Source organism: Dromaius novaehollandiae, chromosome 5, assembly GCF_036370855.1.
Source record: "Dromaius novaehollandiae isolate bDroNov1 chromosome 5, bDroNov1.hap1, whole genome shotgun sequence".
NCBI lineage: Eukaryota > Metazoa > Chordata > Aves > Casuariiformes > Dromaiidae > Dromaius > Dromaius novaehollandiae.
The window spans coordinates 46,586,500-46,608,437 of NC_088102.1; the positions used below are offsets into that span (position 1 = coordinate 46,586,500).

At 44.7% G+C, this 21,938-nt stretch overlaps 2 protein-coding genes across 7 annotated transcripts in view; both read right to left on the reverse strand.

Annotated features, from left to right (window-relative positions):
- LOC112979242 (zinc finger protein 862) overlaps positions 1-21,938 on the reverse strand; it is a 52,464-nt gene that overhangs the window by 9,755 nt on the left and 20,771 nt on the right. For 3 of the 5 annotated variants that reach the window (XM_064512739.1, XM_064512738.1, XM_026093245.2), the window contains exons 4-7: positions 21,598-21,860; positions 20,606-20,673; positions 4,468-4,655; positions 785-1,435 (exon numbers count right to left, since the gene is read on the reverse strand). In XM_064512739.1, coding sequence (XP_064368809.1) covers positions 785-1,435; positions 4,468-4,655; positions 20,606-20,673; positions 21,598-21,860 — 1,170 coding nt within the window. Of the gene's footprint in view, positions 1-784; positions 1,436-2,169; positions 4,437-4,467; positions 4,656-20,605; positions 20,674-21,597; positions 21,861-21,938 lie in introns of those variants that run through there. The other 2 variants (XM_064512740.1, XM_026093249.2) reach the window with 2 other exon arrangements.
- On the reverse strand, positions 8,365-18,550 carry LOC112979243 (myb-related transcription factor, partner of profilin-like). 2 transcript variants are annotated; one of them, XM_026093250.2, is made up of 3 exons: positions 16,782-18,550; positions 13,439-13,851; positions 8,365-11,668 (listed from the first exon to the last, which is right to left on the reverse strand). In XM_026093250.2, exons 2-3 carry the CDS (start codon positions 13,845-13,847, stop codon positions 11,082-11,084), a joined length of 996 nt encoding a protein of 331 aa, XP_025949035.1. In that variant the 5' UTR covers positions 13,848-13,851; positions 16,782-18,550; the 3' UTR covers positions 8,365-11,081. The 2 variants fall into 2 exon arrangements, with proteins under 2 accessions (XP_025949035.1, XP_064368812.1); XM_064512742.1 differs by lacking the exon at positions 16,782-18,550 and having other exon boundaries at positions 13,439-14,729.

Here is a 21,938-nt window from a genome sequence, read left to right on the forward strand (position 1 = left end):
AGCTTGAGAAGCACCCTACTGGTGACAGTAAAGCACTGCCTGATCGACTGGCTTCTCCTGCTTTCTCCTGCTCACAGTGCACTATGGGTAGAATTTGAATCCTGTCTTTGAAGGAAAATAAATCAATGTTTCTGCTTATGAACTTTGTCTCCAACGTGCCACGCTGTTCAGCAACAAATGGTATTACATCCTGGCTACTTTCACAATATATGGGATGACCGAAATATTACTTTGGTGGAGGTTACTGGCTGCTCGACAGCACATTCCTGGAGGAAATGAAATGTATCTTCAGAAAGGGACATGTTTGTGTGAAGGCAGTGGAGTAAACAGAGAGTGCTTTCCAACAAGGGACACAGCAGGACATCATTTCATACACAAGGAGTACACATTTCAGTGTTACCACAGAGTCATTCAGACTTTCAAGCAAAGCTTCTTGGTGGCATGTAAGGCACCATGGAGGGGTTTTCGCTGAAAGAGAATGCATCAAAAATACAGCAAACAGTCTGCAATGGAATGTCTTTTTTATTGGCACTGCATTATTGATTACAATGGAAACAAATAGAGCAAGTTGTCATTACAAAGTCTTTCCCAGTGTCTTCCACTGTGCCAACAGCATCAGCTCCTGACCCACCCGTTCACAAAACCTCGCCATGAACCCTCCACGGAACCAAGTGTTCACCTGAATATTCAGAGCAAAATGTTTTAGATGGGCACACAGCACACAGGCATCTCACTACTTTCCTTAGGCAGGGTTTGGAGAATGTTCTTACTTGGCAAGGCTTACCTGTGGGGTCAGAGAACTCTTGGAGCTCGGGTACCTGAGGCGGTAACACGGGTGGCTCAGGTAACTTCCCAGATCTTAGCATGTCTAACTCAGCCTGCAACTCCCGGATCTTCTTCTTCAGCCGGATGCAGTTGGGGCAGAAGGAGGTGGTGGGGATTTCATGGGAGTTGCCTTGAGCAGAGGCCAGCAATAGCTCAGTTGGGCTGTCTGCTTTGAGTGACAGAGGCTCTTCTTCTTCATCTTCAAGGAACCCCATCTCTTTGGCTGAGCTAAAAGAGGAAGCTTGGGGGACCTTCCATTCCCCCTCACTCCGGTCTCTGCTGAAGTTCAGGGAGCTGTGTTGCATGGTACTGCCGCACCTCTCAAAGATGTCTTCAGCCTGGTATTTGGACGCTTTTCTGATGGAAATGGGTGTACTTGTTGCTAACTGGTTCTCTTCCAACTTGGCAGACTCTAAAGAAGCCTCCAGGACATCTTTGAAGATGAGGTCAATTTTTTTTTTCTTCGTTTGGGGGTGGGATTCCCCCTCGTCACAGCTGCGCTTGTAAGGGCTCTTCCCTTGCTTCAGTGTGGTGAACTGGAGTGGCCCCCGCATGTCCTCTTGATTTTCCATGTTCTTTTCTGACTTCTCTCTCTGTAACTTTTTGTCTCCTAGAAAGCAAAATGAGGGGTGGGTATTATCACTGGGAACCAAGCAACATTCCTCAATCTAAAACTCAAATGAAAAAAGAATAAAAAGGCAAGCTGAATCCCTGCAGGTTTGTCCATTGCGTTACAAACCAGGGAACTGACACAACTCAGTGGAAACCAAGGCTTGCGAGAGGAGGGGCCTCTGCAAAAACAGAGACAGTCCTAGGTAGCCACAGAGGACTAGGACCCCCACACTTTAAAGAGAAGAGAAACTACAGGCAGCTTGTTTAACCTACAAGGTGAACAAGGTGAATGATGTATCACAGTGGAACCTAACGCCCAGAGCCCAAATGCCGGTTCGGCTGGCTGGAAGACTTGTGCCTGTTTTGACTTGGTAAAAGGTATCAGGTGTATAGCAGGTGCAGTGAGAGATTCAGACTGTTTCATGAGAACCCCAGTGTCTGTGCACGCCACAGCACAATGTTTGCAAGCCCCTTCACTCTGTTTCAGTTTGGAGGCTGCTCTGGAAATGCAAAGGCAAAGGAGTAAAAATAACTTGTACTCTTAAACCCCAAGGTATGCATTGCCATCTGAGCTAGAACAGGTGAATGACCTCCAAGGATGGGACATCTAGCTTGTCCCTGTGGAGTCTAAGATCGTGGCTGTTATTCAGTGATAAAAATAAATTAAAAAAAAAGCAACTTCATACAAGTTATTAACTGCTTAAAATAAAGGGAATAGCCAGTTTTCCTTACCTGGAAATTCAAAAGACGAAAGGTTTGGTTCAATTTCCATCTTTCTTCTATCTTGTAAATAACTTCAAGCATTGATGGCTTCCCAAACAAGACGTTGCTTTATGCTGTTTTTTTTTGTTTTGTTTGCTTTTAAAAGTGTATTCATGCTTTCATAAGAGTAACAGGGTAAAAGCTACCAGTGCCTCTCTAAGGAGAGCAATGGTAAGAATGCAGAAAAGATGCAAGGCTCAAAACAGTTAGAGTATGGCACCGTAAAAAGGACTGGCCTGGCTGGCAAGTGTTTTGTGGTAGGTTCTGATACTGGCTGGCAACTCCAATTACTTCTTGAGTGAATCAGAAACAACGGACCTGGTTTTCAACACATTCTGTCAGAGTATCTCTAAAGGCAGAGCTTTGAGTTTCTGCCCTAATGTTTTCCCTGTCATAGACTATTACAACTGTTGGCACAGGAAGGGATTTAGAGGATGGATCCTCCTTCTTTCTGTGTGATTTCTTCCCCTAACTGAGTGGATCAGACCTATGAAAAAGGCATAAGTCACAAGAGGACCCCTCATATTATTGGTATCAGCTCCATTGATGAGGTGGGGCAGAAACTACTAAAAGAAATAAGACCGAGGAACTATGTTCCTTTTTTGTGACTTAAAAAAGTGCCATTTCACTTGAGACGTTTTTCAGGGAATTGGGAATCTTTTAAATATAAAGTTCCTCAACAGATTTTTATTCTTTTCCCTGATCGCCTCCTAGTGCCATCCCAGCTGATGCTGAGATGTCTGGGGAATCAACAATGTGTCCGTGCTCCTTTTGTGAACGTGTGAACGCAGTCCTCAGCCCAGTGCAGTGTGGGGTGAGCTCACTGGGATGTGAGGGGACTTCTAGGATGGTTTCCAGAGCCACCTGGGTTTCTACCTGACTGTGTGGAAGGATATGGGGGGTCGTGAGGAGCCCAGAGGCAGATCTTCACAACACTCATACCACAGAGCAGGCTGTGAGTCATTATTTCAGTTCACACAAACCATGACACTAAACGCAAGTCTGTATGCAGGGCAATGGCTCTCAGCCTTGGTGCCCTTTCAGACCAACACTGGAACTGCACGTGCTCTGACAGCACACACTTTCTGCTGCAGTACTTTCTAGAAAGTACTAAGCTACCTAGACAACTAATGTGTATGTGGGATGCAGCAAAATTACAGCAGCATGTATCTAATCATTCAACGATTAATAAAATCATTAATATAAAAACACATACTCATACCAGTGTTAATTCAGAAGTGGGCATTGCCCAAGTACAGCCATCAAGATGTAACGCTCCAAGTGCCTAAGAACGCCAAGGTGATGGAGAATAACCAATTCTTTCAGGACATTTTGTCCACCCCATGTTTAAAGAGGAGACACCTTTTACCAAGTCAAGGCAGCAACAGCAGCTGTGCAATAATATACAAGAGAATCTTAATTAGAAAGTTACATTTAGCGTGGCTGCCCCTCTGAGGCCCTGCCATTCTGTGGCTAGGCCTGAAAAGAAATGCCCTTAATTCCCTTCAGGTCTCAGCATTGTATAGATGAATTAAGATTTTTTGCCTTCCTCTAAAGCTTCCTGTATTGCTGACATTACACTGACCTAAAGGATCACTGGATTTGTTCCAGCATGACTATCGTTAAGATAAGATAACCATTTTTATCCAGGGAAGAATCAGTATGACAAGCACAAAGCCTCCTGTATGTTGCACAAGCACTCTAAGGTTGTGAGACTAAGGAGCCTCTAGCTGATGTCGCGCTGATCCCAAATTATCTCTCTGAAGAAAGAGGAGATAAATTAAGCCAGGAAAATGGACATACAAACACACCAAGGAAATCTCACCTTCACATGCACAGAAAACCAGCCAGAGCTCCCTCAAACAGAAGCCAGAGGAAACAGCACGTTCAAAAGAAAAATCTAATGGCTGTCTGCTGGACCACCAGCTCAGCAATCTTCAGACGAGAAAGTCTTGTGACAGGGGAGCTCTGAGATTCCTGGCCTTTGTATCAGGCCCTAATAGCACATACACAGCACAACGCAACACAGATCTTTCTTTTGTGATCTTTATGACCTTGGTTATATTATTCTTCTTATACACCCAACCATCTAAGCCACACAGAGCTGGGGGTTCTTGCCCTAATGGGCTTTGCTTCTAGAAAGGCAAATCTCCTTGCACAGCCTATACATTACCTATTTCACCCAATGCACTTGGTGCAAGAAGTGTGGTGGTCAAGAAGGGATTAGGGGAAAGGGTGGAAAGGGACGAAGGAAAGGGAGGGACTCACCTCTTGTGAGATTCCTGTTGATGGTCTCCTGGGACATACTATGCAACCGCTTCATGTAATCCTCACTGTACCAGACCCTCAGTTTCTCACCAGGCCGGATGTCGCGACAGGCACGGAAATAAATCCTCTCACTGTGCTGAAAGGCCATCAGGTTCTGCTCCCTCTCCTCTCGGGAGATGATCACATACCTGAGGGTGAGGTGACAAGGCAGGCGTGAAGCACAAACTTCTCTCCCGTGCACCCCTTGCGTCAGAACTACCACCACGATCAAGCCAGAATGTCCTTCGAGAGGGCCATAGACACAGCAAGGTTGGATAGCATGGAATTATAAACAATGATATGCAAATTGCTAGAGATAGAGGACAATGAACAATGAACACCTAAGGAATAATAAACCGTTGGGTCCATTTCTGCTGTGGAAGGGAAATATGTCTGATGGTTACCACTACAACAACATACAGCCAACCTGAGGGAGCATCTCTGCCAGTAATGGCAATGCAGACTTTCAACAGAGATTTCTTTGCCTAGCAATGAAAACAAGGATTTCTGGATTCCTCACCATCATTTTACATCCTGGGTCCCTTGTTCCCAGGATCATCCTGAATATGACAGGGTCCCTCTGACGGTCTGTTTCCCAAACACCATTTTCCTTTATAGTAGAAACCAGATTTCCTTGCTTCCTCTCCTCTTGGACAAGCAGAATAAGAGATGTTCAAAGGAGAGAAACACAAGCAAGTAACGTGCACAGGGGTATTAGGTGGTAGTCCCAAAGGAAACCAAGGACATGCCAATATTTGCAGATTTTGCACTTGGACATTCAGTGGAGTCTGACATAAAAATACAAACAGTCCTCCAAATCTAGGGAAGCCTTAACTGCCTGAAAATCCAACACTGCATAGCGTGAATCTCCTGGCAATTCTGACAGAAAGATCATTATCTCAACATGGGATTTGTTGTTCTGCTCCAAAACAGCTGAATTTCAGCTCAGCAGAAATATTAACTCACTGCTCCCATCAACCAGCCCTCTGTGCGACTTGATAACATAGAGATCTATAGGAAGGATCACACTATTCATTCTTATACTCCTTGTTTTCATGTTAGAAGAAATGAAAATGGCTGAATAATAATGGTTCTAGATGCTGCTGTAAATGATCTTGTAACAACTCCCCAGGATTAGAACGAGGCCTCACACATGGCACGTACAGAGCTGAGAGCAGATCTGAACCGTTTACAGCCAAAACTCTTTTCCTCTCTTACGCCATTTGCTCCCGGTCACAGTCACATTAGCAAAGGTGAGCAGCATGTGCCTCCTTCGACACCTGTTGCTACTACTCCTTGTCCAAATGTTCCCTTGTAACTCACAGCTATTTCTGCGGCTTGAAAAATCCATCAATTTTTCTTTGAATGCTCTCTCCTTCTCTGGCCCATATGCACACACACAGACATAAGTCCACATGCGCACAATCACACAAACCCACACAGGTAAGGTCACAAACTTGGTCAAACTTCTTGCAAAACACAGAAAACAAGTCTGCAATGTCTCAGATTGCCTGAGGCTTCAGTAGTTCTGGTTTTAATGTAAAGCAACTGTGCATTTGCCTGTCGTTGGCTGTGTTTTTCATGTGTGTTACCCAGGATACCATAGTCTTCAGCAATTATTTAAACAGCAGGCTCTGACATTGATTGCCAAAATAAGCCAGATACTGACTTCTGTTAACCCTTATTTTATGTTTTTTGGGTCACATAACAAAGGGACTTTTAAACCACCTGTTTGTACGTTTGAGAGGGAATGCAGGCTTGGATCAATGCAAAGGGAAGGAGATCGTGGAACGGCACATAGCTAGTGCTGCTGGGATGTCACTTCTCTGTGTTACTAATCACTGCACAAAAGGTCTATCAGGCATTCAGCCAGCCATGCCACACCGCCCTTGAGATACACCCATTTGCTGCAGTCAGTTTGATGCTCTGCAGCACAGGTCATCCTAGGAGGTGCTCACTCCAGTTCAAGCAAAACGCCAGGATGCTTTCTAATGACAGTTCAGGAGATCCTGTAGCTGCTCTGCATCCGCCTGCCCAGACATCAGTGAGAGCAATGACAAGATCATCCGCCTGCCCAGACATCAGTGAGAGCAATGACAAGATCAGACTGCCCCTGCGAACGAGCATGATTACCTTCAGAGAGGTATCACCCCCAAGTCACTCATAGCTCTTTAATAAAACATACCGAATACAAAGCCAGTAGCTTTGAAGAATTTATAGGGTAGTGGCTAGCAATGCAGGACAATCTGATACAGCAACTGCATTTAACAAGATTAAAAATCTGTAAAACAGCTTTGCATGGGGAGGGAGGAGACACCAGGACTCATTTTTATGCTTAAGTATTTTATTAAGAATTAACATGCTTTACCTATCCACTCTCTTCATGCCTCTAAACCCCTCAAAGCCTCTGCCTAAGAGACAGGAAACTTTCTGTTTTTGTCCTTCAGCTTTGCTGCCTGTATCCTCCAACTCCTACTGCCTTACGACATAGTTGTGAGCTAGGAGGAAAAGAGCAGGCTGGAGAGAGAACTGCAGTGCTGCTGCATCCCTGCAGCACATCACTGATTCATCTTCCCTTAGACACAGGAAGTCACTCCAAAAAGTAGCAGCCTATTCAGCCAAGAAGGGACACAAACTGCCTGGTGAGGAGAGGCGGGACTATACAATTCTGCCTTTACTGACGCATCTTCCCGAGGCCAAAACTCTCACGTCCTGAAACACTCTTCCCACTAGCACTGCAAAGGGCCCAGCCTCCCTTCTGATGCAAAACACAAACTACATTGATGCAAGAAGATTGTCTTGATTTAGACATCCTGAAAAGAAATAGCTATACTGACAAAAGTACTGCACGGAGATGTGCCTTATGCCCCACTTCCATAGCAAGCTTCCCAAGGAGCTGACAATCCCCAGAGCAGCAGGGATGAGGAAGGCCATTTGGGCAGACCCAGCCACCTGGAATTGCTCCCATTCCTGGAGAGAGGCACTAGCTGATCCCTGCCATGAACTACAAATAAGTCACTTTACCTCTCATTAGGGAGAGACCTGCCACCCATCTTATTTCCTGTGACGGGCCAGCCAAGGCACAGACTCACGGCGAGGCTCAAGACCAACGCAGACTTTGCCCAGCCTATTCAGGACCAGCTAACTTGACATTCCTGGCACCAAAGGAGACCGAGCCCTGCTGCCCCGCCGCTGCTCTGGGGGCTTGGATCAATCCCCGTGCTGGCACCTTCCCGACAGCATTTCCAACTAGCAGCTCCTGGTGTCCTAGCCTCCCTTCTTTCTAAGCCACAACTTGCCTGGAACACCAAAGGACCAAGTTTTGGGATAGTTTAGTGAGCATGCTCAGAAAACGCCCAACTATTTTTTGGCATCTGTGGCCCATTCTTCCCAAGCCTCAGCAACAAGGGCAGCCGGAGGGACCGTGGGGCAGCCAGGAGAGACCATGGGAAGGAACAAGGGCTGAGCAGCAGGAGGCTCAATCTCCTGCTCCCTCTCCTCGGTATTTGCACTGCTCCTTTTGCCTCCCAGCCAGCCCCTGCTCACTCATCCCCTCCAGGCAGCCCTGGTGGTACCTTTGCCAATGTCCAGCCAGCACAGAGCACCATGGGGAAATGGTCATGGGCCTTTCCAAAGTCATGGCTGGTTGCAAACCCAGGGCAGGAGATCCAGTGGAAGAGAGTTGCTACCAGCCTGGATATACGCACTGGGGGTGCCAAATTTGCAAATACACCATCTCAGGTCTCTAACCCTTAGCGCTCTGGAGGAGACTGAGCATCTGTGACGGATACAATCTTGAATTACTTGTTACAAGTTCAGGCAAAAAATTATGAGAGAAACAAATGACTCAACAGCAGCTGTGATAAAAGTGTTATATATTTATTGTAATCTTAACAAAAATATTTTTAAAGAGAGAATTTTCAGCATATACAAGACATGAAAATACTGGGGCTAAGCACAGCAGTTTGCTTTGACATGGGCCACTTACTTCAGTAATCAGTTAACATGATGCATACGGGACAATATATCCTTTGCAAGCCAGTACAGAAAAGCCACTTCACTAAGGGATCTACACAGGGCAGGAAATCTGGCCCCAGATTTGGGCCAATCTGTTATATTCCACAGAGGAAAATTGGGGAGACATCAGTCAGTGTATAATAATACATGGTCCTTTCTCCTAAGCACAATATTTGAGGAGTTTCTCTTTAAGGCTGCACATCCTGCTGCCAGAAAAACAGGGTTCACTCTCTAAGTGCTTCTATACACGCAGACTGATGGCAGCAATGATCCTAACAGTCCTCCTAGCTCCCAGCAGTGCTCAGCATCTGCAGGAGTCTCCTGCTGTGCGGATCTGAGGGTTCCTGGAGGGGATTCCCCAAGACAACAGCAAAACAGCTAATCCAATCAGTATATCAACAGGAGAACATCAGCATGGACCTAATACTATAAAAATGTAAAATACTACTTCTAATACATAGCAGCAGCACTGTATTGACTTAAAAAGCCTTTAGAACATGTCATCATTTTTCAGTTCTCTGTAAATCATATCATTAAATCCACTTCTCTCAGATTTACCAATCTTCCCTCCAATTTAGAAGAGGACAGATTGTAACTTCTGCAGAATACAAATGTTACAAACAGAAGTAAAATCACATTCTCACAGAAAGGTTAGTGAATCCTGACCTCGGCTGGCATTGGCACTAAGAGGAAGTTCCTCTGTGTGAAACCAAAGCAGTCATTCCTCAGAAGAAAGAAGTTTTTTCCTCATTACCAGACCTCTAATTCCTTGAGCAAGGGCCTTTTACCACATCATTATTTGCATTAGCATTACAGAACAATTAAAAAGAAAAAAAGGAAAACCATATCAGGAATGTTTGACACTGCAGTCACACAGCGAGCTGTCCGAAACAGAACCGAAGACAACATGCATTTAAAGGAGAGGCCAAACAGATTAAAGAAGATTCTTTAAAAGCGAGTAAAGTGAGCCATCCTTCTGCTGTACTGTGCTGTCTATGTTCAATTCCTGATAAAATTTATACAACTTTTTGGCCAAGCCTGTAGCCCACACATGACATGAGGATCGGCTGAATGGTTTTCTGCAATGCAGCTCTGCCTACAGCAGGACAGCCCAGAGAGCAGTGGCGTGCTGTGTGCGATCAACACCTTGGCCCTCTCCCCTGCTGAGACATGGCAGGATAATGGTCCAGATTTTTCCAGAGATGGGGAAAGCATGGTAAGTGCAGATGTGCAAATCAAGCAGAAAACAGACATACTGTAAAAAAAGCTGCCGTGTATGTTACTACCACATGAGGTGAAATTATTAAAGCCTAGTTTCAAAATTGGGATCATACATGGAATCCTCATGCAGCACTGAAACAATTAAAATGTTACAACACTGTTCTTCCTTGCATCTGGACGGAGAGAAAAAAAAAGCAGTACTAAACCAACACGTTCAAGGTTTTAACCTATATAGCTGTGAATTTAGATTGTAAACTCTCCACGACAGGAGAACACAGTACAGATTCCACCCTAAACAATGCAGAATAAGTGCAAAGTAACTGTAATGAAGTTGACAGAGTTACAGTGACATAAAACAAAATTATTCTTGAGGTCAGAAGCAGGCCCTATATCTTCCCCATGTTTCTGCACAGTCTCTCACATTTTGAGGAGGCAGAGGTTGTTCAAAACTGAGAATTAAAACATGCAAGAAAATAATACACCACAATTCTGCTCGAGTTCTGCCATATTATGTATAACCATATTTTAACTGCAAATGTGAAGGGTAGGTTGGGTTTCAGATAGACTGAAGAAGACAAAGATTAAACTCTTCAAAATAAGTGCATGTGGTACTGCAGGGATCCAGGCACGTGCCAGAGCACCCCTTCTCAGCAGACTAAAGCTACACAGTGCTCACATCTCTTCTCCTGTCATTCTGCTGGCAGAAAGTTCTCTCAGCATCGTGCTCTCTCCCCTTCCCTGCATACGCTCTGCTTTTATATCCCTTTCCCTGAACTTGTGTGTAACAGTCACAGTAAGCCCTGAACTATTGCTGAACCCAAGATAAAAACAACGAACAATTAGACTTTTTAGAGCTGCAAGGATACTGTTAGTTAAGACTCTGCACAGTGCATACACTAATTTGCAGGGTGATGATAGGAAAGCAGTAATACAGTAAATTTGTGGGTTGACTGTAAAGGGAGTTCTGCAGTACACAGTCTCAGTAAATAATGTTTCACAGGCATGAAAAGGAGATCAAGATAATGAATCCTATTGCATCTCTTAGTCTCTAGAGCATTTAAAGCATAGGGAAACTAGTGATAATTCCTAATCTCTAGGAACAGAAAGATGCCTTACATCCCAAGCTCTATAATATCTGAGATTCCTCTTTGTCATTGCAGAGGGCCAGCCCTACTACTCAGCTCCCATAATTCATACTGTTTTATTAGAGAGCAGGGGGGTGGACAGGGTGGGGTGGCTGTTTACCTTCCCCACATAATACTGATCCACATGTAGATGCCACGTGAGCATGCAGCAGCTCAAAATGGTGCACCTTTCTTTGCTTTATATGAAGCGGACTAGAAATGGTGTTTTCTCTTTCGTGACCTGGTAGTCCGTGCAGGAGGAGTCTGCTTTGGGGGGTTTGGGTTAGACTCTGCACTGGGCTCAGGGTCAGGTTTTGAGCAAGCTGCTTGCAGAAGAGACCCCTGCATGGCACTAGGATCCTGTATCTTATGGAAAGCCTGGACGCCATCACGGATTTCTGAAAGGGTCTGGCACATCTGGCCAACTTGGTTGGTGAGGTCAGCCATCCTCTGACCGATCACATGCATGCTATCTGCCATGTCTCTGTGAATAGCCACCAGCTCCTGGCAGAACTGCCTGAACAGGTCTGTTTGCTGCGTGTGAGAATGAAGAAGCTGGCGATCAAAGCTGGAGAGAGGTGGGCTCCTCATTCGTGGGTGCGGAGGTCTGCAGGACGACGGAGTGCGTGGGGACGGATGGTGCACTTCCTGCCTTTGGCTGGTAGCTTCCGAGTGCTCTGATGACGAAGAGGTGCGCAGGAAGGAGGGCCCGGAGAGCTGACTGACTTCTGCACCGGCCCTCTGCAGAGATGAGAAGCAGTGTTCCCGAGAAGTGCCTGGCATCTCCTCATCTTCGTCAGCTTAAACAGAAGAGGAAGCATGAATTATTACTGTGAAGCCCCTCACAGCTCTGACTTTTGTTTCAAGGTATCTCAAAGCATGTGGAAAAGGGTTTTCCCCTTCCCCCAGTCTGCCATTTGGGACAAGCCTGCAGCTCCTGATGCATAACGCAACATGCATGTGATGCGGCATTAGCATCCGTGTGACAAGCTTAGCCACAAGAGGCCTGAAGAGTGAGGGAACCCCGTCAACTGAGGAGGAATCCAAGCTGCCACGGCATCCTGTATATAGTGCTATTCATTACTAGAAGGTAGATAATTTTCATACAGTAGCAATGACTCACCTTCTCCGAAACCGCAACTAGCTAGAACACTCAAATATTTTGGGGGGACACAGGCTCCTGGGCTTTGGTCCAGTCCCAGGACACCCCTGACCATGTTGGTTTCTCATGGTCCCATGTTACTTCTTACATCCTCCTCACAGAGGAAGGTATAAACACAGCACTTGCTATCGGTGAAATCTGGACTGCATGGCCACCGTTTGGCTTGGCATCACCGAGTAAGGTATTCAAGCAGTAAGGTAAGGATATTCAAGCAACAGGACCTCCTATTAACAAGGCAAGTAAACTTGAAGCAAAACCAAAACCGAAGCAAAACTCCAAACTCTGAATATTCTGATACATATCTAGTGATGTGCCATTCCGTGGGTACAGGCACATCAAGTGTAAGAAGAGATGATACTGCATTTGCTGTAACTGCCCACTATCTCCTTGCACAAAGTGTATTCATTTTGCCTCTGAAGTAGTGCAACTGGCTTCCAAGACAGATGCCAAGAGTCACCAAGTCCCACTTTGCCACTACTTGAAGAATTCTGTCTTTGCTTTCCCACTAACAGTGTTACTCCAGATTACAAACCTAATGTGCTGGGACAACGTCACCTGTGAAGTATTAGTTAGCTCACTTCTCAAGAGAATAAACCCCTCTTTCTCTCCTTTGTATCCCTAAAAGCTCATAGACAAGTAAGTTCCACCTCCATACAAGAAAACTGCATGTGGGCAACTGGGGAAAGATCTGCACAAAGCAGCTTGTGGTTCAGTACTGGAAGGTGTTTGAAAGTTGCGATATAAGAAGGTTAACTTAGAAAGCACGGCCACTATTTTCTTAGCAAAGAGTGGAGGAGGATTATCACCTACCCTTTCCATTGCACTTGTACTGAGACCTCAGAACCCTACTGAGAAATCACTGATGGCCTGGCATCAGAACACAAATACCAGTGATCATTTAAAACCCAACCCTGGCCTCCCCAACAGCCCTCTTGGAAGATGACTACCATGCAGTGATCCATTAGTGACAGCCACATGGTTCACAGCTTGACAGCACTACCCTTTTATTGGGGTGCATGCAAGATGAAAAGTTCCTAATCTTTTACAAATACTTTTGCACTGACTGGAGATAGCTGCACTTCATGTACAGCTGCTCCCTCACTTGTAGGATCAGTTCAGACTTGCATCCCTTTAAGAAAGTGGAACCCAAACAATATCTACCCTTCGAAGATAGTAGGGTAAAAGGCTACAGAAACAGATACAGAAGACGACTTTAACTTGCAAACAGCTTTCCCTCAATCCATCTCATCATCCCATGATCACCAGAGCAGGTTTCCTTGAAAGCAAACACAGGTGGGTGCTGGCTTGACAGGCAACCAAGCATCTCACAAAACACACAGCACTCTTCTGGTGTCAGACTAAGATATGCAAGCATAAGACAAAGAGGTCTTAAGGCAATGATACTTACAGCTTGTTGACGGGCTGTCAACCACGTCCAGATCCGCTCTCCGGAAGCCGTGCATCTGGCGAGACGAATGCAGCGTCGACTCGATGGCTCTCTCGTGGGCGGTCAGGACGATGGCCGAGGGCCGCCCCGTGCTGCCGGGGCTCGAGAGGGACCTCTGCATGAATGCCAGTTTGTCCTTGGTCCTTCTCTTCATGTCGTCCCATCTGTGTTTAATGTCTTTTACAGACCTGGGGACCTGGCTGACTGATGTGATCTGCCTGGCTATGCCTTCCCAGATCTTGTCCCTGTCAGCATGGGATAGACGCATTGTCTCCCTCCCAAACAGCATGGCTTCATTTCGGGTCACCTCAGTGACCAGAATGTCCAGTTCTTCCTTGGAAAACTTGGGCTTCCTCTTTCGTTCAGCCATGTTCCTTGGGTTGAACATCCCACAAAGCACAATTGGGTAAAAGGAAAACAGCGCAAAGCATCCCCCTGCATCCAACCACTTCACCAGTGCTGCACTGGGGCAGAGGAGTTTGGTGGGATCCAGCTCCCCCCACCCACAATAACCTTTCAGTTTTCCTCAATTGCACCAGGAAAAGGCAGCTGTTTTGTTTTTAAGAGGCAACTTTCAAGCTTAAAAGAAAAACCAAACAAGACTAGTGTGAAGGAGCCTGTGCAGTTTTACAGTTAAAGTTTTACACTTTGTTCAGTCTGCTGACTTATGTATGACAATTTCAGTACAGCCTCACATCAACTGCAGCACTTTGTGAACACAAAAAAGTGTGAGAACTCAAAATCAAATTCATGAATTAGCCTTTAAGGTGACATTGCTCGAAAATGGCTTCTTGAAGAAATTTAGAGACCTGAAACATCTTATTGTTCTGCCAGGCAGCACATGTAATGGAAACTTTTTATACAACTGTTTCTGTTAAAACTCACAGAAATTCCTTGCAGAGGCTATAATAAACTGGATTTTTTTCAGGGAAGGAGATTTCAAGGAGATTCACAGGCAGTTTGTATATCTTGCTTTTCCTAAGAAAAATTCTCTCCTTCAGCATGAGGGGTACTGCACTTTGAACACTGGTCTGCTTCATAGCAAGCTTTTGTTTTTTCCCAGAAATAGTTGCCATTTCCTATTGTTCTCCAAGGGAATGAGGCCACCCACTTGCTTTTCCTGGCTAGGCTTTGCTCTCACTGCCGCTGACAGGCGCCTGTGCCTGTTTCTGGTGCTTCAAAAGAACAACTTGCAGCCTCAGCCCTTTGAGAAGAAGAGGCAGAGATTCTGAGAACCAGTGATTTTTTCACATGGCGCCTCTGGGGTGCGTGTGCGTGTTAAATTTTCCAGCCACAGTCAAAGGAAACTTTAAACAAAAGAGTGGTCCTAAATATGGCTTTTTTACTGAAAAAAATGCAGATCTATTCAATAGGGAAGGAGAAAACAGACTGTGTGAATATCCATTTCTGCCTATACACAAGGTGGGATTGTGATCAGAGAAATAATCCAAATCCTAAGCAAAGGAAACCTGTATGCAAGCATGCAACAGAGCACTGAAGAGATCAAAAGGCCATGGAGGAGCAGAGCTGTTGGGAAGATTAGTGTACGCCTTGATTTGAATTATAGCAGAGTGAAGTAAAATGCAAAAATGAAATGGTCATTCTAGTGCTACAATCTAGAAAGGATTGGTTTTACATGTCTTTAAATAATTAAAAGCAGGTATGTCTGGGATTTTTTGGAAGAGAGAGACATTTTTGGTGTTTATGGAGTATAGTTATTCCTGATATTTTAAAAGGAAGTTCTCAGATAGAAATCTATGTGAACATGGGGTTATGGTTGAGAGCACAATATTCATTTAAGATAGAAGATATCAATATTAATATGAATCACCTCAAAAACCAGTTACTACAAACCTAGAAAATTAACCTTTAAAAAGGATATCAAAAGATGTAATATGTAAGAAATACAGTATCTAAATAGTTAGGACACCTAACAAACCTAACTCTGCTCTGAAGTGACACCATGGGAAGGAAAACTCAGTAACACCTAGTGTCTTCCCAATGTGTTAGCAATCGTTCTGTTTATGGCCCCAAATTAAGAGAGACTGAAGATTATGCTACTGTTACCACACTGTCATACTAGGGAAACAAACTCTGGCTGGGATAGCTCAGACCTTCCTCTTCCAAGAAGTTACATATTATCCTAAAATCTTGACTGGATGTCCTATCTATCCCAGTCAGGCTTTAGTCACCCCAAAATACTTCCTGAAAAGTTGGTAAGACCTAAAGGCCTCAGCAGTTTTCCCACCTGCCTATTTTTTGTGCAGGCCCCTCTGGCACCTGGCCGGCACCTCCTCAGAGGTGGCTGCCTTTCAGCGCTGCTCTAGCCTAGCACAGGAGGAGCTGGTTTGGGATGCATTCGTAGTGAAGGTGCTGGTGGACTGTGCACTGAGAAAAACCTACAGAAAGGTAAAGGGACTCTTGTCAGATGTCGTTCTGGTTTCTTGCTCATGCCGTTATACTGCTCTTTAATGAACCTCGTTGACGCTGCTGGTTATGAGGCTGCCCTCCATCAGGGTAAGTGTCAGAAGCTGTTAAGTTCCCACTGAAAAAACAGTAGGAAACGCTGCTCAAATCCAGGCCATGTACAGCGAGACCTGGGAGCTGAGCTATGTGCACAGAAGCATTTCACTGGGACAAATGTACATGTATCTGTGGGATACTGTTTTGGTGAAGCTGCATTTATGGAAGGGTAGAAGGAGCATTTAGGGAAGATGGTAATGAAACTATGGACAGCCAGCAAAGCACTTGGTACATTAATCTCAAGAAAAAACACTTAAAAGAAAAAAGGAGCCCTCCCAGCTAAACAGTGGCGGGGGGGGGGGGGGGAAGGTTACACGGAATACTGAGTAAGAGAATGTTTATGGTTGGATTATTAACAGGGCTTCCTGTAGGTTCTTTGCGAGTACCCACAATTGCACAATATCATCAATACCTCCATGTGCTGGAAACAAACCTCCACCCTGACAAACTGCTCTGGTGAAAAGGAGTAACAGTTTTTTACAATCTGTCCCTCACCAGAGCTGCGCTTGCAGAACAGAAATCTCTCTGGAGTTGCTCAGAGCCTCTGATGGGGTTAGGAAACCTGTGTCCTCTCTACTCTGCTGAATCCACGGCTGCTATCACTAGCAAAGCGACACCAGTGGGGAATGACATATTCCCTTTTTCCTTGCCCTGGATAGGATATCCCATCAAGTGCATTTAGCATAACTTGTGGCAGACGTGGCTGGTCTCCTCACCAGCTCCAGCAGGTCACGGGTCAAAACAATTCAAGATAACCCAAGCATTGCAACAGCAAACTCACCACACAAAGAGTAGTAAGTTCTGGCCAGTTTTAATTGTGAATCCCTTTAGTGTTAGGTTCCCAGCAGGCACATTAATCTCCTCCTTCTAAAAATGCAGACAGTATTACTAATTTCATTGGAGAAATTTTTTTCCCTCTCATGCATTTCCCCTAGCATGCAGGATATCACTGGGAGCAGTCACTGTTTGTTACGGAAGTACCTCTTCTGGGATGGTGTGTGGGTTTCATTAAGCTCCACAGCAGCGCCAGCTGTGGGGCTGCAAATTTCCACCTCAGCCTAGATGAATTTGAAAGTGCAAGACAGCAGAGCTATTTCTTTGCAACTGAAAGTCAACTTGCAGACTACAAGAACAGTGAGCATTTAAGGAAATCAACCAACTCCATTTCTCTCTGTCTTTAAAAAGCAAGCATACAATCACTTCAGAATGGGAAGTGAAAAAAATTTTTACAGGGATCACAGCCCTGCAATACTTTAGGATCCATTTGCTCTGCATAACTTTCAGTCTATAACCCATAAGAATATTTGTTCCACTTGCTAAAAGAGAACAGAGATAAGTACATGCAGCTTAACAGAAAGACTTGAGCATAGGTTTGTGGCTTTCAGTTTCCCTGCACACACTGGCAGCCACAGTAACCTTGTGTGTGTGTTTTTTTTTTTTAAAGGTTCCATTAAGTTAAAACAGCAGCTCAATGAAGATCTACTGATACAAGCTGGTCCTGCTTTAAGCAAGCCATTGGAGTGGATGACCTCCAGAGGTCCCTTCCAACGTATATTATTTTATGCAAAGCGAATCACAGACATCTCCATTATCAAGAGATAAAGGAAGACATACAAAACATTCTTACTCTCCATGATGTCTTTGTCACTGTGTTCAGAGTGGAAAGGAGGCAGAGAGGAAGGCAAAGGGAAAGAGGTAAAGAAGTCTTGCACTAACCTCTTCACAAGGGCTGAGGGAAAGTATGGATCTGAACCATTCCAAAAATCCAAAAGCTCGGGGACTGTAAGAAGGGATAAGGACTATACATGCCAGAATTAATTTGGAAACCCCACAGATGAGGCGCTGCACTCTGACAATTCATTTAGGCACCACTAGCTTGTAGGTGCTTCCTATCCTGCATCTCAGTCTGAGGAGAGCAATATACACGGCCCGTGGACTTTCTGAATTACTTCAATTTTTTGGTCAGGTCTGTTTTTTTTTTTTTTTTTCAAGTAAGGTCTCCAACAATGGAATAAAAGACTTCCCCACTTCCCCACATGTAACCAGGAACAGTGGCTGGTTCTGTGCAAGCCTTCAAAAGATCTAAAAACTCGGATCAGTGGCAGTTTATAGTTTGTGTTTGGGAACGCACTGATTTTGTTTGAGGTTTGCTATGATTTGTGGACTTAGTCACACTGACCCCTCCCCCCGTAAACACAAAAACAGAGGAGAAGGTTGACACACATCTCTGCAGCCAAACTCACGGAGTTTTATATAGTATTAGAAATAACAGTGCTTTACACTAGACAGAGACTAAGAGTGCATTATTCTTGTGCTAATGGCCAACTTGAGAAGATGCCCTTCAGCATTAGGAATTTGTCTTGACTGATTGAAGAAGGAAAGGAAAAGAGGATGTTGGACAGCTCATCTGACTGTTACTCTGACATCTGCTATGCTTTGTACTCATTCATCCCTGTAATCCACTGCCCTGGGTAAACAGGGACTTGAAAGTCAAGCAGCAAGCGCTGCAGTGTACAAACTGTCCTTCCTGGGAACATGAAAATGGACTCAGATGTGGTAGTCAAACAACAAAAACAATAGCCAGATCTGCAAGAAGAGAGAGGAGTCAGCCCAAGCTGCCCTCCCCATGCCATACCCACCTACCCAGAAGGTGAGTAGATCTGCTTTGCAAAGCACTCCATCTGTGAGTGATGGCAAAGAGCACCATCTGAAAAACAAAAAGAGCGCTGTCTACAGCGTTCCTGGAAGTACGTTTCTGTGGGTCATCTCCATGAAAGGTAATGTCCTAGTGCAGGATACTGTGAGTATTTCTATTTGAAAGCTAGTAACAAACAAAAACAATGCTTTTTGAGAACCACTGCCTCCACTCGAACTGTCAGTCAGACTCCACCTCCTGCTGGTATTTGAGCCATTTTTGCAAGAGTAAAAACAGAAAGATCAGTAAGACTGGTATAGACTGTCAAGGTCCTCTGATATACTCTTCCCCAGTAGAGTTGCACACATCCCCTTAACTATCCCTACCCTTTCCACAAAACTATAATCTGCTTGCCTTTCAAGGCTGTACAGAATGGTCCAGACCACATTCATCCCAAGACATAAACATGGCAAATACAGGTTTAAGCAGAGGTTTAAAAAACAACATTCTGTTGTTACGGTGGTGGGACCAAGAGTAGTGCCCATATAAATCCAGACATGAAGCTAGTGTTGGTAGTACTAGGAAGAAAAGTTCATTATAGAATTTTCACTTTCCAAGACTATGTCTTCCCTCAATTTTATTGTCATCCAGATCACATTAAGAGATAATATAATCGGAAAAGAAAAATCTCACTCTGATTTTTGAACTTCTAATTCTTTGCTTCAAGATCTATGTCCCCCTACCTATTTGTCCACCGCACCATCGCTTCTTTTTGGAGTGACAACAAGTACCTGGGCACAGGACTAGAGGTTTCTCTCATCAGGTAGCAAACAATTGTAATGGCTGGAATTCTTACAGAAAAATTAAGTCCTCTGTTGAACTCCATGACCGTAAGTGTCAGAACAACCGCTCTCCATGTGAAGAGTCACATCGAGCAAGAAGTGGTGCAGTCAGCTTTGGCTGTTTTTGTATTGCATCCACCTGTACTTTGTGCTCTCTTTTCCCTTAGTGAAGGGCAACTTAAAATCCTAGCCATTCAGACCAACAAAACAGTTAACTTCCACCCTGCTTTACTCTTGTACGAAATGCCTTCTTGACGCTTTTTCCAAAATTCACTCCTGAAAGCAGGACTAGACGGAATATGGGATGGGCAACAGTACACAGCAACATGCCATTCCAGCTATTCCAGTGACTCACCGTATGCACAAGGCACTTCAGTGCTTTGCCTCTGCTTCAGGAGGCTACAAGTGACCTAGATTTTGCAGATATATGCAGATACTTGCAGCACTGCATCACTGTTAAACATTTTGTCTTACTACTGCAATTAACAAAGCAGAGCTAGCTGCCCTCCTGGTTCAGTATTAACTGGTATTTGGCTTCTGCTACTGTTGAGTCTCTGAGCCAGTAGAGGGAGCGCAAGCACACTGATGACTTCTATGTTCAGAACTGCAGCAATTCACTCCATGTTTCTAATAACACACTAAAGCTACCACCACAAATAAGAGTGCACCATGGACAGCTGTTTCTAGCAAAGCCCAGAAAGAGAGAAACCATTTTTAATGTCTGTCAAATGGGAAAGGATAAAAACCCAGAACAGAATCAAATGTTACCTAGGGGATTATGCGAAGCATTTTGCAAATATTTGAAAATAAAGTAAAAAAACAAAAAAAAAATGGGAGTGAGACCTGTCAATGTTTGTAAGAGCGGATAAATAAGTCCGTCTTTATTATTTGTCCTCATCCCGAAAAACAGTCATCCTCTATACACACTTCCTTGTTTTAGCTCCTGCCATTCAGCCTGACTCCAAAGGATTCTCATTACAGCAGATATCGAAAAAGCACAAGCAAATCCTTTAACGAAGGGGTTGTGGCATTTTGGTTCGCTTTTCTGTCATGCAAAACAATGAGGAGGGTTTGATGGCCTCTCTTGGGAACATAAAGCCCCAAAAGAGAAGGCATAACTGGACTCACCTCATCCAGTTTGCTTTGGTTTCATCTGTCCCATCTATGGATTTGTAGCGGTTGTTCTTATCAACGATCTGCAGAACGACAGAATAGATGCAGTAAGTGAACAAGCTGGTTCAGACAGAAGTAACACTTTGACTTTCAAATCACTTCTTCAGTTCCAGTCTCAAGTCGGGACATGAAACTATGCCACAAATCTAAACCCTCTAGTACTCTAGATTGCCACCCTGATTGCCAGCCTGTTAGGAGGCTACTCTGAACTAAGCAAGAGGCATTTTCCCATGTACAAATATCTAACAATGCGGAACTATGGATGTAACTGGTAAAATTGTTAACAGTCAAGACTAACTTCCCTTTCAGGGCAGGGCTGAGACAAGTGTGAGCAGAATTTAATACCAGCAACTCTGCACCTTTTTTTTTAGCTAGAATTCAAGTCCTACATCTGATTTCTCAGAATATTTAGTATCTATCAATCTAGTGATCTCTTTATCTCATAGGCTGACAGATGCCTGTAGGACTGGGGTAAAAACGCATTTTTGGTCCTGGAGATTGCATGTAAATTGGCTCCTGATGAACTGGGAGAGGCTGGGTTTCCACTTTCCTAGCCCCTCCACAATGGCCACCTGCCCTGCAGAGTCTAGAAATGATCTTTTCTTTATCTTCAAAACACTGCACAGGATGATCAGAGTATGGAAAGGTACTGGGAGAGCCTTGAAGATTGTGTGGGGATGGAAGAACATGGCAAGAGAGAAAGGAGAAGCAAGCTCTGCTTTCTAGACCTGTGAATTGAACTCAGGTTCAATTCTTGAACTCCGTTAATGTATCTATACCTTTAAGCCACTAATAATTATGGCAGGTCCACATTTACCTATTGCCCATATAGGTCAGCAGAGGAGCTTCAGAGAAGGGAGACGATGGCTAAGTTCTGGCTCCACTGCCCCATGAGTTCCAGCTCTGAGCTGTGTGGTTGGAAATCATTTTGTTAGCGAGGCACTTACCAGCCAAGAGAAGAATCCTGCGGACTTGTCCTGGCTAGAGATCTGCCCCTCGTAGGGCCCGAAGATGTGACCTTTGGGGATCACCTCATTTATACAGCGCACGTCGTTCTCCCCATTGGGGTCTTTCACCACCTCCATACCAGGCGGGATGGTCAGCGCTGCCCGGTCAGGGATCCCAATAGGCACTGGGGTGTCGGACACAAACACCGGGGGACCGTGGTTCGGACATTCATCGACAAAGTACTCCTGGCAGGACTCGCAAACTGTGAATGTGAGGGGAGCAGATGGCAGGAGTTAGGCAGGGCAGACATGACATCCATTTAAGCTCACAACAGCTCATA

What these genes read in the sequence shown, in the direction of transcription:
- LOC112979243 (XM_064512742.1), bottom strand. Translation starts at nt 13,865, where the DNA reads ATGTTCAACCCAAGGAACATGGCTGAACGAAAGAGGAAGCCCAAGTTT. An exon ending in TGACAGCCCGTCAACAAGCT is followed by an intron (nt 11,669 to 13,438) that starts GTAAGTATCATT and finishes CTTCTGTTTAAG; the next exon opens with CTGACGAAGATGAGGAGATG.